General features: G+C 39.7%; 1 protein-coding gene across 17 annotated transcripts in view; it reads right to left on the reverse strand.

Moving 5' to 3' along the window:
* Positions 1-1,888: 1,888 nt before the first annotated feature.
* BMPR1B (bone morphogenetic protein receptor type 1B) overlaps positions 1,889-13,887 on the reverse strand; it is a 399,506-nt gene continuing 387,507 nt past the window's right edge. For all 17 annotated transcript variants that reach the window (XM_072755616.1, XM_072755609.1, XM_026015622.2 and 14 more), the window contains 3 exons: positions 11,146-11,321; positions 7,395-7,525; positions 1,889-5,848 (listed from right to left, as the gene is read on the reverse strand). In XM_072755616.1, the coding sequence (XP_072611717.1) occupies positions 5,723-5,848; positions 7,395-7,525; positions 11,146-11,321 (433 nt within the window). In that variant the 3' untranslated portion in view covers positions 1,889-5,722. The remainder of the gene's footprint in view (positions 5,849-7,394; positions 7,526-11,145; positions 11,322-13,887) is intronic.

Below are 13,887 nucleotides of genomic sequence, written 5' to 3' on the forward strand. Positions count from 1 at the left end.
ATGGGGTCATCTGTATGTCGCTGTTGTGACTAGAAAAAAAAAAAAAAACCCTTAGAAAATGACCTGTGTCAAGAGAAGACTGTTCTCCTCAGCTGGGATGTATTATCCACGTGCCTTGAAGTCCTATGAATGCCCACAGCGTACAGAACTGGGGCGTAGGGAGGGTAGAAGAAGTGTGCTTGCAGCAAAGTGTGACTTCTTCCGACCATCGCTAGCTTTATATCCTGTTGAACTATTATCAGTAGGGAAAAGCAATATTTAGGAGCACCTGCAGTGTGCTTGGAGTGGGGCCTTCACATACTCGTCTCATTTGTTCCTCCTAAGAGCCCTATGAGATGGGTATTTTTATCCCGTTTCGGGGAGAAAATGGTGCTCAGACTGTACTTCCACAGAAGTGAGAAAGTGAAAACCATGGAATGTGAGCCAAGTTGATCTGAATCCCAGTGCTGGGTTGAGTTCTCTTGGCACAAGCGCAACTGGCTAAACACAGCCAATCACATGACAACTCCTGAGTCCCCGGGAACTAAGATGCAAGCCTTTCTAGGCGCTCTGTGCCCAAACAATCCTGGGTTTCCTCTTTCCTGATCCAGTCTCCAACAGATCTCCTCGCAACTTAACTTTTTACCCTGCCTTCCAAGATTCACACTCCACGGGGAGATCACCTAACACTTCCCCTCACCCTTGGCAGAGGGCTTTCTCTTGACACCGTTTCCAGGGCAACAGCACAGCCTCAGTCCTCCATACCCACACACTTCACAGCTGGGAGGAGAGTCGGGGTCTTTCTCCTACCGTCCTGCTGCTTCCAGACCTCTGGCCTTGCGTGGAACCCACTGCTTTGCGTTTTGGCCCATCAGGCCTGCCAGGCCCCAGTCTCTACTCTGCCCTCACAGACTGCCCCATTTCCCCCGCAGCCCTAGAGAACTTGGCCGTGCCATGTTCCTTTCTTTAGGATCCCACCCTCCTTGGGACCTCCAGGATCCACAAAGATGGATCCGCAGCCCTGACTTCTGTGTTCCTCTTCCATTACGGATAATCTCATCCATTACCGAAATCCTCCCTCCTGGGATCACACCCTCCCGCCTGTCCTGAGCCTCCCTGCTCCACCCCCACCCCCAAAGCGTGATGCGGGCTACAGCCCCCTTCTCAGTCAACCCCAGCAGGGCTCTTTGTGCTTAGACCCAGTTTCTTTCAACCCACCAGCTGCCTCCACTTCAATCCCTACCCGACTCTGGGCTACGTCAGCCATCTCCCAGATGATGGTGAGCCGTGTTTTGCATGATCCATTGCTGCACAGGCCTGAAAACCCTCAACCCTGAATGGATCCATCTGGGGCGGTCTTGATGCCTACATTTTGGGAGCTGACAGAAAGGTGGCCCTATGACTTTGTACTAAGAGCTAATCTTTAGGAGCAGCGGAGTGCTGACTTCACGCGGGATGCATGGATTATTTCGTCTTCAGAGGCGCTCCATGCCTCAGATGTTGACATTATTCTCACCATCTAGGGACATAAATGGAGTCTTTGAGAGGCGTACATTGGCCTACTGTCACACAACTGAGGGGATGAGAGAGGCTCCACATGGGCTCCACACAGGCCATACTCTTGGCCACACAGTTGGTCTCATCAGCGAACCAGGCCCTCGGCACCACCCACAACCCTCTGTCTCCCTTCTCTCAGACCACTGACTTCCCTGCCTTTCCTCTCACTCTCAAGACAGCTGTGCCCAACTACAGCAAAATGAGAAGCCACCAGGCTATTTCTCTTGCTCTCCCACCACCAAACATACAAACTTACCTGTACCGCTCCCTTTCATGGCTGCCTTCCTGCTGGTTACAAATGGGAAATTTTCAACGGCGGGGAAAAAGGCGCTACTATAAGATAACAGACATGTTCTTTCCAGGGGGAGAAAGAAACCATTTTATTTTGGGGAATGTTAAAACAAAGCCATATACAATTTGTAACAAATACAATTGTTTGTTCCCTAGTCCTGAATAATTACAGTATATACAAATTCAATAAGGCACTGGTTCCCCAAAAGAACACAAATGAATCTTCTTTTGAAACAGACAGACAACAAAACCCCTTATATATTGCCAACTTTTCTCCAAAAAAATATGCCATTGTTTTCTGTTTTGTTTTACAAGAGGAATCATAATTGCTAAATTAAATCACTTCTGATACCACTTCTTTCATTCCCACTGCTATGTGACTGGGTTTTCTATGGAGATACAACTCCAGGACTATTCAAGTTTAAAAATTAGGCTCCTTTCAGTGCCTTTTCGCTCACAAACAGAAGAACCAGAACAGACCAACAACATAAAGCACTGTCACTTCGAATGAATATGCATGACTCTTAGGAGCATGAAATTCTGTCATTATTCAGTATTTCCTATACCTGACCACACAACAATCGAAATGTGTCGAAGGGTTCCCTGTAAATAAAATCTCGGCATGTTTTCTAAGAAGCTTTATGTTTTAAGAATAAAAAGAATGGTCACGAAGTGACCTCTGAACGGTGCTGTGTGGGAGGTCAGAGGCCTGTCTCCTCATACACAAGGTTCATCGCACTGTCACTTGTGACTTAACCAACTACACACTTTCATAAATAAATATTATGTTTCATTTAGTACTTTATCATCCATAATAGTTTATCTCTAATCCACATAATGGAGTTGTGCCAGACCCCAAACTGAACATAATATTTATATATACATATATACTTATATAATATATACACACATACATAAACTATAGACCTGAACATCTTAGCAGACACAACTTGTATTAGCTGACGACTGATATTCTCGGATTCCCTTGAATGGGAGGGAGTGATTAGGAGAAAATCTTAAGTCTTGGAAATAGTCCTGAAAGGAAGCCATTGACTACATTAACTTCCAGGTTCCCCCTTATCCTATTGAAAGACAAAACAAAAAATTAAAATTCACTTCTGAGCTACTAAAAATTTAAAAACCGACAAGGATTATTTGGAAGTGAGTAGGTCGTATCTTTTAAAAGCAGTTTAGTATTCCTTACATAAGGAGGATTTGGGTAAAATACAGAGAAAACTCTACTCATAAATTTCTACCTCATTGAAAGACTAATAACTAGGTGGATCTTTTTTAATATCTCAAGAATGATTTTTAAATGTTCATGGTAAATCAGATTGAGAATTAGAAAGTAAGCTATAGATTTTTCCAAAACAACTAAAAATATAGAAGAAATTTGGACACTATTTTAATTTCTTCCCATTCTTCCTTCATTGGAACCAACACCTCTCTAAAACTCTAGTTTATTTTCAAATCATCACCTCCCCACAAGATATTCTGATTTGAAGTTATCTCTACATAAAAATTTACTAAAAAGAACACAAATTTTTATCAAAGTGGTAAGCAAGCCCAACCTCTCTTAAATTTAGGGAAAACCAAGGAACACAAACACGTTCCCACTTAACTGGTGTCTATGTTTACTCATTTGTTTGTAGATTATCTAATTAGAGGCACGGAAACTTCTGTCCATGGCTCAGGTGATTATCACACGTAGTTCTACGCACATATTCCCTGCTAAGCTATCACAGAGAATACCATTGGACACAAGGGAAAGGAACGTTTGTTTACACTGCTTTTCAGGTGATTTGATTACGTGTATATTTGGAAACACCTGTTTTTGATCTTTGAAAAACAGAAATTTTGTTCCCTTTCAAGGGTTAAGAAAAATCTGCAGTGTTCTGATTACAGGTATATTTTAAAACAGCTGTTTTTGATCTTTGAAAAACAGATATTTTGTTCCTTTTTCAAGGGTTGAGAAAAACCTTTCTTTGTTACAAACAAAAAATACAGCTATGAAGCACTAGGAAGTAAATGCTTAGAATGGACAACATCGGTTCTCCTTCTGTTCTCCCAAACCGTGCACACAGCTCACAGCCACTCTGTGCTCTAAGATGTTTTCAGGAAGAACAAGTCACCAGCTGCAAGCCTCCTTCAGAAGTAAGGAGAATATTTTCTCATTTTTCAGCTGTCATATTTTCAAAACCCCTTCATCCTTCAGGCACCAAGTGGTGAAAATGTGTTATAAAACACCGCCCCCTGGAGTATTCTGGAAGGAACGTCGTTTTTAAAAAGACCAAGGAGAAGTACTTCCCAATTCTTTCTAAACACTAAAGAATTACTAAGAAACAGAAGAAATAAAGTAAGGAAATATAATGAATACAGTTGAAAGGGGTGTGCACAATCTTGAGCTTTATGTTCCTGTTGCTAAGGAATATTGGCTCTGTCAATGATTTGACTCACGTTTCTCAAAGTTAAAACCCCACAGAATTGGGTAGGTGAGGAGATGTTTTGCACAAGTGCCACAGAGAAGAAAAAAAATAAATAAATTAAAAACTGAACTGAACATCACGAGAATAAACTAAATTGAGTCAGCACTCCTCTAAGATGTGAAATTATCATTTAAGATGTACATGCTCCATCCATATCTATTTTAGAATAATAAATCACAGCAGCCATAAGATTTTGTGGCCTCCACTAGCTCCTTCTGCTGTCCCACCTGGAGGTTATACTTATATTTTCAAATTAAAATTTAGTTAAATTAACCTGGCATGCTTTCTCTCCTCTTCACTCAGACACAAAAGAGACAGACAATTACCAGAAGAAACTGTCCTTATCTATACAAAATAAGGTATGCATACCTTCTCCTCAGTGCTTCTGAGACTGGCTCTTCTGCATTTGTAAGAAACAGGCCATTTGCACCCCTAACCTCATCCTCTATCCTATTGCCATTTTTCTTATGACACAGGAGCAAATGATCTCTATTTTAAAGGGCCTTGTTTTCAACACAACTGATGGCAATTTTATTTACTATTGATCCTTTCATTTGAGAGATCAAAAACATGCATGGGTCAATTCTCTGCACATAAAAACACCTTTGTCTGTGTTTAATGAAAAGGAAAGAATTTCACCATGACAGAAATGCCTTAAAAGAATCAGAAACACAAAGCGGTTCTGAAGAATACACTTACTACTTCTAACAGAGTCACATAAAACCTTCATTTGTTCCATATCGTCTGAAGCTACAAAAGGTTACCTGAAGGAATCTCAAAATGTGATCCCAGACAGGTGGTATTTGTACCCAGGTGCATTCACATTGCTGTGGCGGCCCCTAAATGCAGGGCTGGCCAAAGTGGTCTGGGGAGGCAGAAGCGGGGAGACTCTCAGATGAGTTCCACTCTGTGTGCTCCAACTTCACAGACTGTCTTTTGGTTTGCAGAGTGCAACAAAATTTTACTAATGGAAAAAGATATTTTAAAATTTACCTTCCAGCAGAATTTCTGGAAAGAACTTTTGTTGTCATCATTTAAACTATTAATAGTATAAACCTTAAAACATCTACATTATTTGTTCTATTTTGGCAAAATTAAAGTATCTTTTGGAAAAAAAAAAAAAGGCAATCCCAAAATACAGGGCTTTCTTAGAAAGCAACATGCATCATATATCACGAACGAGTTACCCAAGCGTTTCCTCCCTCCTACAGACAGACACGATGAGAACGTGTCTCTGGAAACTTCTCTTTGTCCAGGCTGCTCCCTGAGAGGTGAGGCTGAACCCACTAGGAAGCAGGATGGTATTCAAGGCTTATACTGTGGATGCTTCTGGAACATCTTTTGCCCTGCCCACAAACAGGAGAGTATCTACTGGCTTTCTCCAGAGATGCGTGTTTCTTCCCCTCACATTAGAGCTTAATGTCCTGGGACTCAGACATCTTGGCTAGTGTTTTCTTAACACGCAGGGCTGTCAGTCTTGATGCAGGATTGTGAGCCCAGCATTCCATCATGAGTTTTCCCATCTGCCTCAGACACTGTGGGAAGGGAATGGAAAACAGAGTTACACTAGAGAAATGGATTATCTACACGGTTGCCGCTGGAGATACATGGCTGCTAGCATGGGATCTCTGAAGTTCGAATATATTTTTAAAAGAGACTCCTAAAACCATGCAGATAAAATTCCATAAAAATTCTTTTTTAATGCAAATCCTAAATGACTAAAACAGATTTTCATGTCTTCCTTATGACAGTAGCAAGCAGGTGGCTTTTGCTGATTGCAGAAGAGTGTCTTTGAAGTCGGTATTAAACAAATACAAAAATACCCAGGGAGTCTGTATTCCACTCCACACTCCTACATTGTTTATAACATTTGATAAGCTTAAATCTTTTATCTAATTCCATACTATTCAAACAAACATGGTTATTCCTAAATCACAGCTGTCTTCTACAATAATAGCATCGCACTGTACCATTTAACAAGATTAATGACCTGTGCACAGCCTCGCTAAAACTTTCTCCTGTGTTCTCCTGTGCTACATCAATTATTGGTCTTCCTGTGGAAGAGCACAATTTCACTTCATTAGAAATCCTCAGTGAAGGGATTCTGAGTAATACCAATGCCCATAACCACCTTCAAAATAATATAATTCCAGCATCTCACAAAGTTTTCTGCATAGCTCATTGGAAAACATATGCATTATTTAGCATTTCAGTTAACGAGACACAAAACCAATGAACCAAAGGTTATTTTTAAATGCATTTAACATTAAGAATTAGCTTATCAATGGTGCTCTTTCCACTTGTTTGCATTGGCTCTGGCACATGTTTGATGAGGTGGGTTTTGGGGGGTTTGTTTTTTATCCTGGGACGCTTCAAATTCATCTCTGAATGTCCCAGCATGCCAGAGCCCTCCAGGACTTGGTGAGTTTGCAAGCTTGGAGGATGGACGGGCAGGATGCGGAGGTGGAGATGAGACAAGAAAGGTAAGCCCCCCGCCCCAACTCATTTCTTCCTTCTGAACAGCCCCTTTTCAGTTTAGGTTTCACCCCTGTACCCTTAGAGCCAGGTTGAATATGGATTTCTTCAAAGCACATCCCATCATCCCTATTCACAAAGATCCATGGCACAGTCAGACAGCCCAACTATACCTCTCTCCCTTCTATGTAAAGAAAACTGGATTCTGCAGATGCCTATCTTTTCTCTCAAAGAGATGAGAGAATGTTGGATGCTGGTCTGTCATGGAGAAAATTCACGATGCTTTAAAGACACACACAGAGGAATAATATCCTTTATGCAAACGTCAGTTCATCACAAATAAATGAAACAGTGTTACCTATTGTACAGGCTAAGTGGTAACCCACCCAATATACTTTAGAAGTGGCAAACTCAAATTGGAAAAAAAGGAAGAGACAAATTAACATATTACACTTAGCACCATATCAACGACTGCAGGGAAGCTCCATTACCACCACCATCAAAACAAAGGAGGAGGATTACTGTAATTAATATCTGGAATCTTGGCAAAGAGCGTAAAGTCTGTTTAGAAATTGGCCATAGCCACATGGTTAGGTCAAAGCTTACCTCATCACTACTCCATCGGTTGGGGAACGAGGGACGTAGCTTTTTGATGCAAACGATCTCTCTCATGTCCTCATAAGAAGGATCACTGGGCACTAGGTCATGATAGGGAAGCTGGTATTCTTCGACTATACCTGAAAATAGGGGTTGTTTTCAAATTATTATTACTATCGATATTTTCTGTGAGGTGGAAATAAAAGTCTAATACACAAACTATTCTCAAAGAAAAGTTCTATCAGTACTCAAGCTCAAGCTAAGAAACTGCAAAATAAAGTCTTGAAAAAAAATGTGCCCAAATGTCACTTAATCTAATTAAAAATATAAATAGAAAACCTGATGAAACATATTATTACAGGTTTTCAAACCTTTTTTCTAATTTCCCAAAGCTAAGTAAAACAAGTATCTCAAATTTATTTCCAATTTTATAAAACGTGTTGTATGCCAAATATAAAAAAAATCTACATTAAATCTCAATGCAAATTTGGCAGACACATCCCAAACTCATACTGCATAATATGTGACTGTTTCTATTACTGCAATATGAGATTATGAATCTCATAATAAATTTGGCAGTGTATCCTACTTGAACAAAATGTGAGATTTACATTTTTTCCTGCTTAATCATAAGAATGCATCTTTCCACATTTAAAATTTTAAAAATTTTACACACCTAAAAATATTAACTATGATTTTTTTAGGTGTAAGAGCTGTCTTTTACCATTTTCTTCATTAAATTTTCTGTATTTCACCAAACTTTCTACAAATAATACATTATTATTAGAAAAAATAGGGTTTTTTTAAAAAAGATTTTATTTATTTAATCATGAGAGACACAGAGAGGCAGAGACACAGGCAGAGGGAGAAGCAGGTTCCATGCAGGGAGCCCGATGTGGGACTCGATCCCGGGACCCCAGGTCACGCCCTGAGCCGAAGGCAGACGCTCAACAGCTAAGCCACACAGGCATCCCCCCACCCAAAAAAGTAGGTATTGTTGAAAGAAAGGTTAAGAGATACAAGTCTATGTCATCTTAGGAAAATGGCCCTTATCATGACAAACTCCATCTCATTTTCCCTAGTATCTATTCTACCTTATTCCTTTTGTCCTTTGGAAAAGTAGCCTGCTTAGATCTTCTTTGCAACCCTATCTGATTTACTCCTCACAATAATTATAAGCAGCATCTGTCCTAATAGAATGCCACTCTGAACAATCTCTCTGGAGCACCTTTCTTCCCTATCCAAAATCATCTATTATAGAAATGTTATTGCTTCTTATCTGAACAAGATGATACTACCAAGTTGGCAGATTTTATCCAGCCCATCATTAAATTCGCTGGGGTTTACTCTGACTAAATCTGGAGTCTGTATTACACCCTTTCTTGCAAACTCAATCCCATATATAAAGGACCAGAAGGCTGAAAAGTTTCTTCAGACCATTCCCACTCACCATTGTTCTGTCTCTCATGAGACCACAGGGCATAATTATATGTATCTATGTTAATAGTTCCTTCCATTGTATACCGATTCTATAGGAGATACTAAAGGCACAGGGCCTAACCCATGGGGGATGCTCACTTCATTTGAGTTCTTCCTCCCTTTCTAATTCTCAAGACAACAGCTCTGGAGACACCTGGAGAGCAAGGACCATGTCTAATTTATTCCTCTCATATTTTCCTCAGTGCCTACTGTTGGTGCCATTACCTGGCTAAATTGATATATCATGGTGGGGTGGGTGTATACATTACAACAGACACAAGAGCCAATCACATAAAGTTACGAATTAATCAAAATCTATCATTAAACTATAGACCTTACTTCTTTCTCCTTATTATGCATTAAGTTATCAAAATTCCCATAGTGGCTGCCATTTAATTGTTGTCTGAAACCTCAGGAATCCTTTACTTTTTTTCCTCAAAGTTTAGAAGATCTACATCCAGATGTAACTACTTCATCCAAAAGTACCTAGACTAGAAAGACAAGCCCAAAACTTCTAACATCTTCATAAAGGAATGTGTTGGAGAATAGAATTTTGTGTGTTTTGCCTTTCTGGAAAGATAAACCAAACTTGCTTGTTAGGAGCCTGGTGCATACCAGGCAAGGCGGTAAGTGTGCTGTACAACTTATCTTACTAAATTCTTATAAACATGTTTCTGAGACAGCATTATTATCCATGTTATCCAGATGAGAAAACCTGGTTCTGAGGGATTCACTCACTTGTCCAAGGCCATACAGTTGGTATGGGGCAGAGCTGGGACTCTTAACATCTCTGACAAACACCTACCAATCTCATAAGGAGATAAGGCAACACCTTAGTACCTCTCAAATCCTCTGTGTGTGTGTGTGTGTGTGTGTGTGTGTGTGTGTCTGAGGTTGGCTTGGTTTTGAGCGAAGAATCATTTCTCCTGTATTCTGACCTGCAGGCTTCCAAATATAGGTATCTTGTGGCCCTATTTGCTTTAGACGTTCAGGAAAACATAATCAGAAAAGTAATCTTGCACTCCACTACTCCTTCAACTGCTATACACTTATCATGAGTGTAAGTGAGCATATTATTCAAAACTAGGCTCATTCCCTCTTGACAAAACATGAAACAAGGCACAATTAGTTAATTTATATCTTGGTTAGTTCTTTTCTTCTTCATAGATGATGGAAGATTTATTCGCTATCTGGTTAGGAAACATTTCTCATGTTAACTTTCCTTTTGGAGTTCTCTCACTTTAGAGGAAATGTGTTCTATTTTAAATTAAGCTTAGAATAGGCTCAGAGTTCCCCAAGTGATTAGAAGGCATTGTGTCATTGCAGCATGATCTGAGTATAAATTCCTGTTGATTAACTGTCTCTCTTCCCTATATAAGTATGAATCTAAATATAAGTTAAGCCTCTACCAACCAAAATGAAAAATTTAAGTAAGAGCTAAGATATACTGAATGCTATTTATGTACCAGGAAGTTTTTAATTCTCTTTAATCCACCTCCTTCTTAAGAATTAGAACAAAGCTGAGTAACTTGTCAGAGGTTCATGGATAATAAATGGCAGGTCCAAAATGCAGTCGCTAAGCTTTCAGAACCTTGGGCAAGCTCAATATTTCACAAAAGTGAGTTTAAACTGGCCATGATAAACAGCAGCAGCAGCAGTGTGGGTTCTAGCCAAGCATAGCCATGAGTATAACCATAAACAGGGTACTTGATGCTGAAGGCCTAAGATTCAGCTTCTCACCTAAAAACTGTTGGAATCTATTTAAAGACAGATGATGCAGCAATAAACAAATACTATGAGCAATAATAATGCCTCTGAATATTTAATATCTTCTGATGTAGTCTTACTAGGAAATCCTTGTTTGCAAGAAAATTATCATGACCAGTGGTAATATTCTTGATGCTTTCATTTCCTTTTGAAAAAAAAAAAAAAAAACGGATGTTTTCAAACTACTTGTGAAGAAGAAATACAGAAAGTCAAGTGGAGCAGAGGGTAAAGAATGGGTATCTCACCCCACAATTCTGGCTCTATCTTAATCTGCAGAGAGGAAGCCACAGTGAGTGGGGCATCAGAGCTGGGGATAGGGCCCAGCAGGTTGGTGAGAAGCAGCCAGAAGGAAGCAAAGATAATTCTAAGTTGTTAAATACTGTTTCCTGGGAGGACTGTGATTGCATCAACAGAAATAAGGTAGAAAATAAAAGAAAATCTGATGTTGTGGACACTGATTTCTGATCAGGAAGCAAGGATCTGTAGTAGATCCCACAGTATCATGGTTACTTACCTCCGGATACACATCTCCTAGCGACCTCCCAGAGGATGAGTCCAAAACTATACATGTCGGCCATAATGTAAGACTGAAAGTGATTTCTGTTTAAGCTCTCATCCAACACTTCCGGAGGCATATAGCGTTTGGTGCCAACTCGGGTGTTGGGTGGTATGTCAACTTCATTTGTATCACTGAGGAAAAAGCAAAGCACTATAGGCAATGAAAAGGTTCCACACACACCAAATCAAAGTGATTTCTGAGCCAGGGTTTTAGGTAAAGGGAGGAAGGGATATCTTTTCAGGGAATAACATTTCCCTGCAAAATATCTCTTGCCAACAGTTACATTACGTATGCACGGGTAAAAACCCAGGGAAGAGGGCAAAGTGACTCTGCAACATACAAGGCTGCATTGATACTGGATCAATCGTAAACTCTAAATCATTGCTAGGTACCTATTAAATGTCTATGAAACACCTTCTTCCCCTTCACATTTCAATAGGTTGGCTCTTAAAACTGGCATGAGGACATGCCAAGGTGGTTTGTTTGAGATGGTATTTTTTAAATCAAGTGTTGCAGGTTTTTTTTTTTGATGTACGAGCAAGTTCAAACAATGGGGGAAAAAGAGGGCCAACAAAGAGAGGAAAATGTTTTATTTCAATAAGTAGGATCTATAACAAAGCTTTCTCTGAGCACCATTTCATCCACCACATAACATGTATTATTTAATAAGAGGACAAAGGGAATAATTGAAAATAATCCCAGCAGCTACATGAAAGTTTCAGAACATGATCCAGTTATTATTCCCCATCTCCTGGGAGAATGTCCAAGACGGGAGGGCCTCAATGTGCAGTGTGGCCCCTGGGGAGCCATGCCTCTGCACAGGCAACTGCAACCAGAGATCTGCCCAGAGATGCTGATGTAGTGGAGCTACTGTCGCTTAATAGGTTGACAATTAAACAAGATGCTGTGTGTGAAATTGCTGCCAGCACAACGTGGAGCCTCTATTGGAGGTTTCACTAGAATTACCACAAGAGAAGCTAGTGGTACTAAAAAGAGCAGTAAGCCCAGTTTTGATGAAGAAACTATCAAACAGAAAAGGGACAAAAAGTCATTATTAACCAAAGTTTGTGGGGAACTATGGAAGAACCTCGCTAGCTCCTGATTCCCAAGAATTTTTTTTCTTTGCATCACACTCCCTGGACTCTCAAGCATTTACACGTTATTTCCCCTCCACGAAGAAGGGAAAATATATCAGCACATTTATCAGGCTGTGTCACAGACAATACCAAACTTTCCTAAACACTACTGGCTTTTGAACAGAATCTCTGTGTTTGATCTTATTGCCTCAATTTCTAGTTTCTGAAGCATAAGAGATGTAGTGTCACTTGGGAAAATTTAAAAGATGGCAAGCTGTCTCTCTGCAGATCTTCAAACTGCTAACATTTACTAAAAGATCGAGCGCTTCATTCTTAGAACCATTTTAAATTCATTTGCAGCTAAAACCCTCAATCTAGAAACACTGCAACAGACGGGACACCAGTATTCTTATTAGGCCCCTCAGGATCCTCCAGGACCAACTACTCTGAAGAAGTCTGTTTTAGTTATTTATTTATTTATTTTACTAAAACTTAAAAGTATAAATTTTTAAAAATGAAAATAAATTGATAAATAAGCCTTAATCTGTAAATGTAGGCCTAATGTTCTGGGCTCTGAGAGGCTCATTTTCTAGAAAAATGTGAATTCGTAGTATTTACCAGTACAATACAATAGAAAAATGTCATTTGCATACCTAAATAGTAAATGATAAGGGAAGAAAGTGAGCCAAGAGGCAGCTTAATGATAAAATGGAAACTATCAGGTTTAAAAAATGCCACAAAAATTCCACTTTTCATTATAATGACACTTCTTCTGTGAGCACAGAGTAAGGTATTTCATGTGTTATTATTTACAACTGAAGCGTTAGAAAAAGACAATGGCAGGCCTGGGTAGAGAACTCTGGGTTCCATGCCAAGAAACAAACATGGGGCTTGCAAATGTAAAGAAACTGGTAGAGGACCTAAGTTATATTCCAGAACATGGAATGGGAAAGGAAACCAAGAATAGTCTCAGCATGCGCCCTCAAGAGTGTATTTAGGCCAAAGATATACTCTGATCACACCTGATAAAGATTTTAGGTGATTCTGTCCCATTCTTATTCTTAGCTCATTTGTGCTTTATTTGGACTTAGAAGGTCAGGTAGGGCTAATAAAATGTATGACATGGAAACATCTGTTGGAAACAGAAATGTAATTGTTACCTGAAGACAAAATTCAGATTTGTGATGGCCAAACTAGATAGAGTTCATCTCTAAACCCTTATTCCCTCAAACACTGGACAAACATACAATCAAGAATTTAGTTGGTCTATCACATTCCCCCCAAAGTAGTTCCTTATATAGGCCATGGAAGTTTGGTACCGCTATCCCTCCTCTACCTTCCTCTCCACACCCTCAGTGTTTCCCTAGTAGTATGTGAATAAATATCCTCACCCCAGAGGATCTGAATAAATATGTCTTCCCACCAAAAGTGTAAACTCCTTGAGCCCTGAATATCTGCTATGATCATTCGTTACAGGCCTGAGGAGTGCCATCCCAATCCATCTCACATGGTAAGTAAATAAAATACTTTATGTGAAAGAAAGAAAAGATCTGTTTACAACAAACTTTGCTATGAATGTGTGGAGGAGAAATACAAAAATCTCTGTTGCATACAGACCATA

This window comes from Vulpes vulpes, chromosome 4, assembly GCF_048418805.1.
Source record: "Vulpes vulpes isolate BD-2025 chromosome 4, VulVul3, whole genome shotgun sequence".
Classification (NCBI taxonomy): Eukaryota; Metazoa; Chordata; class Mammalia; order Carnivora; family Canidae; genus Vulpes; species Vulpes vulpes.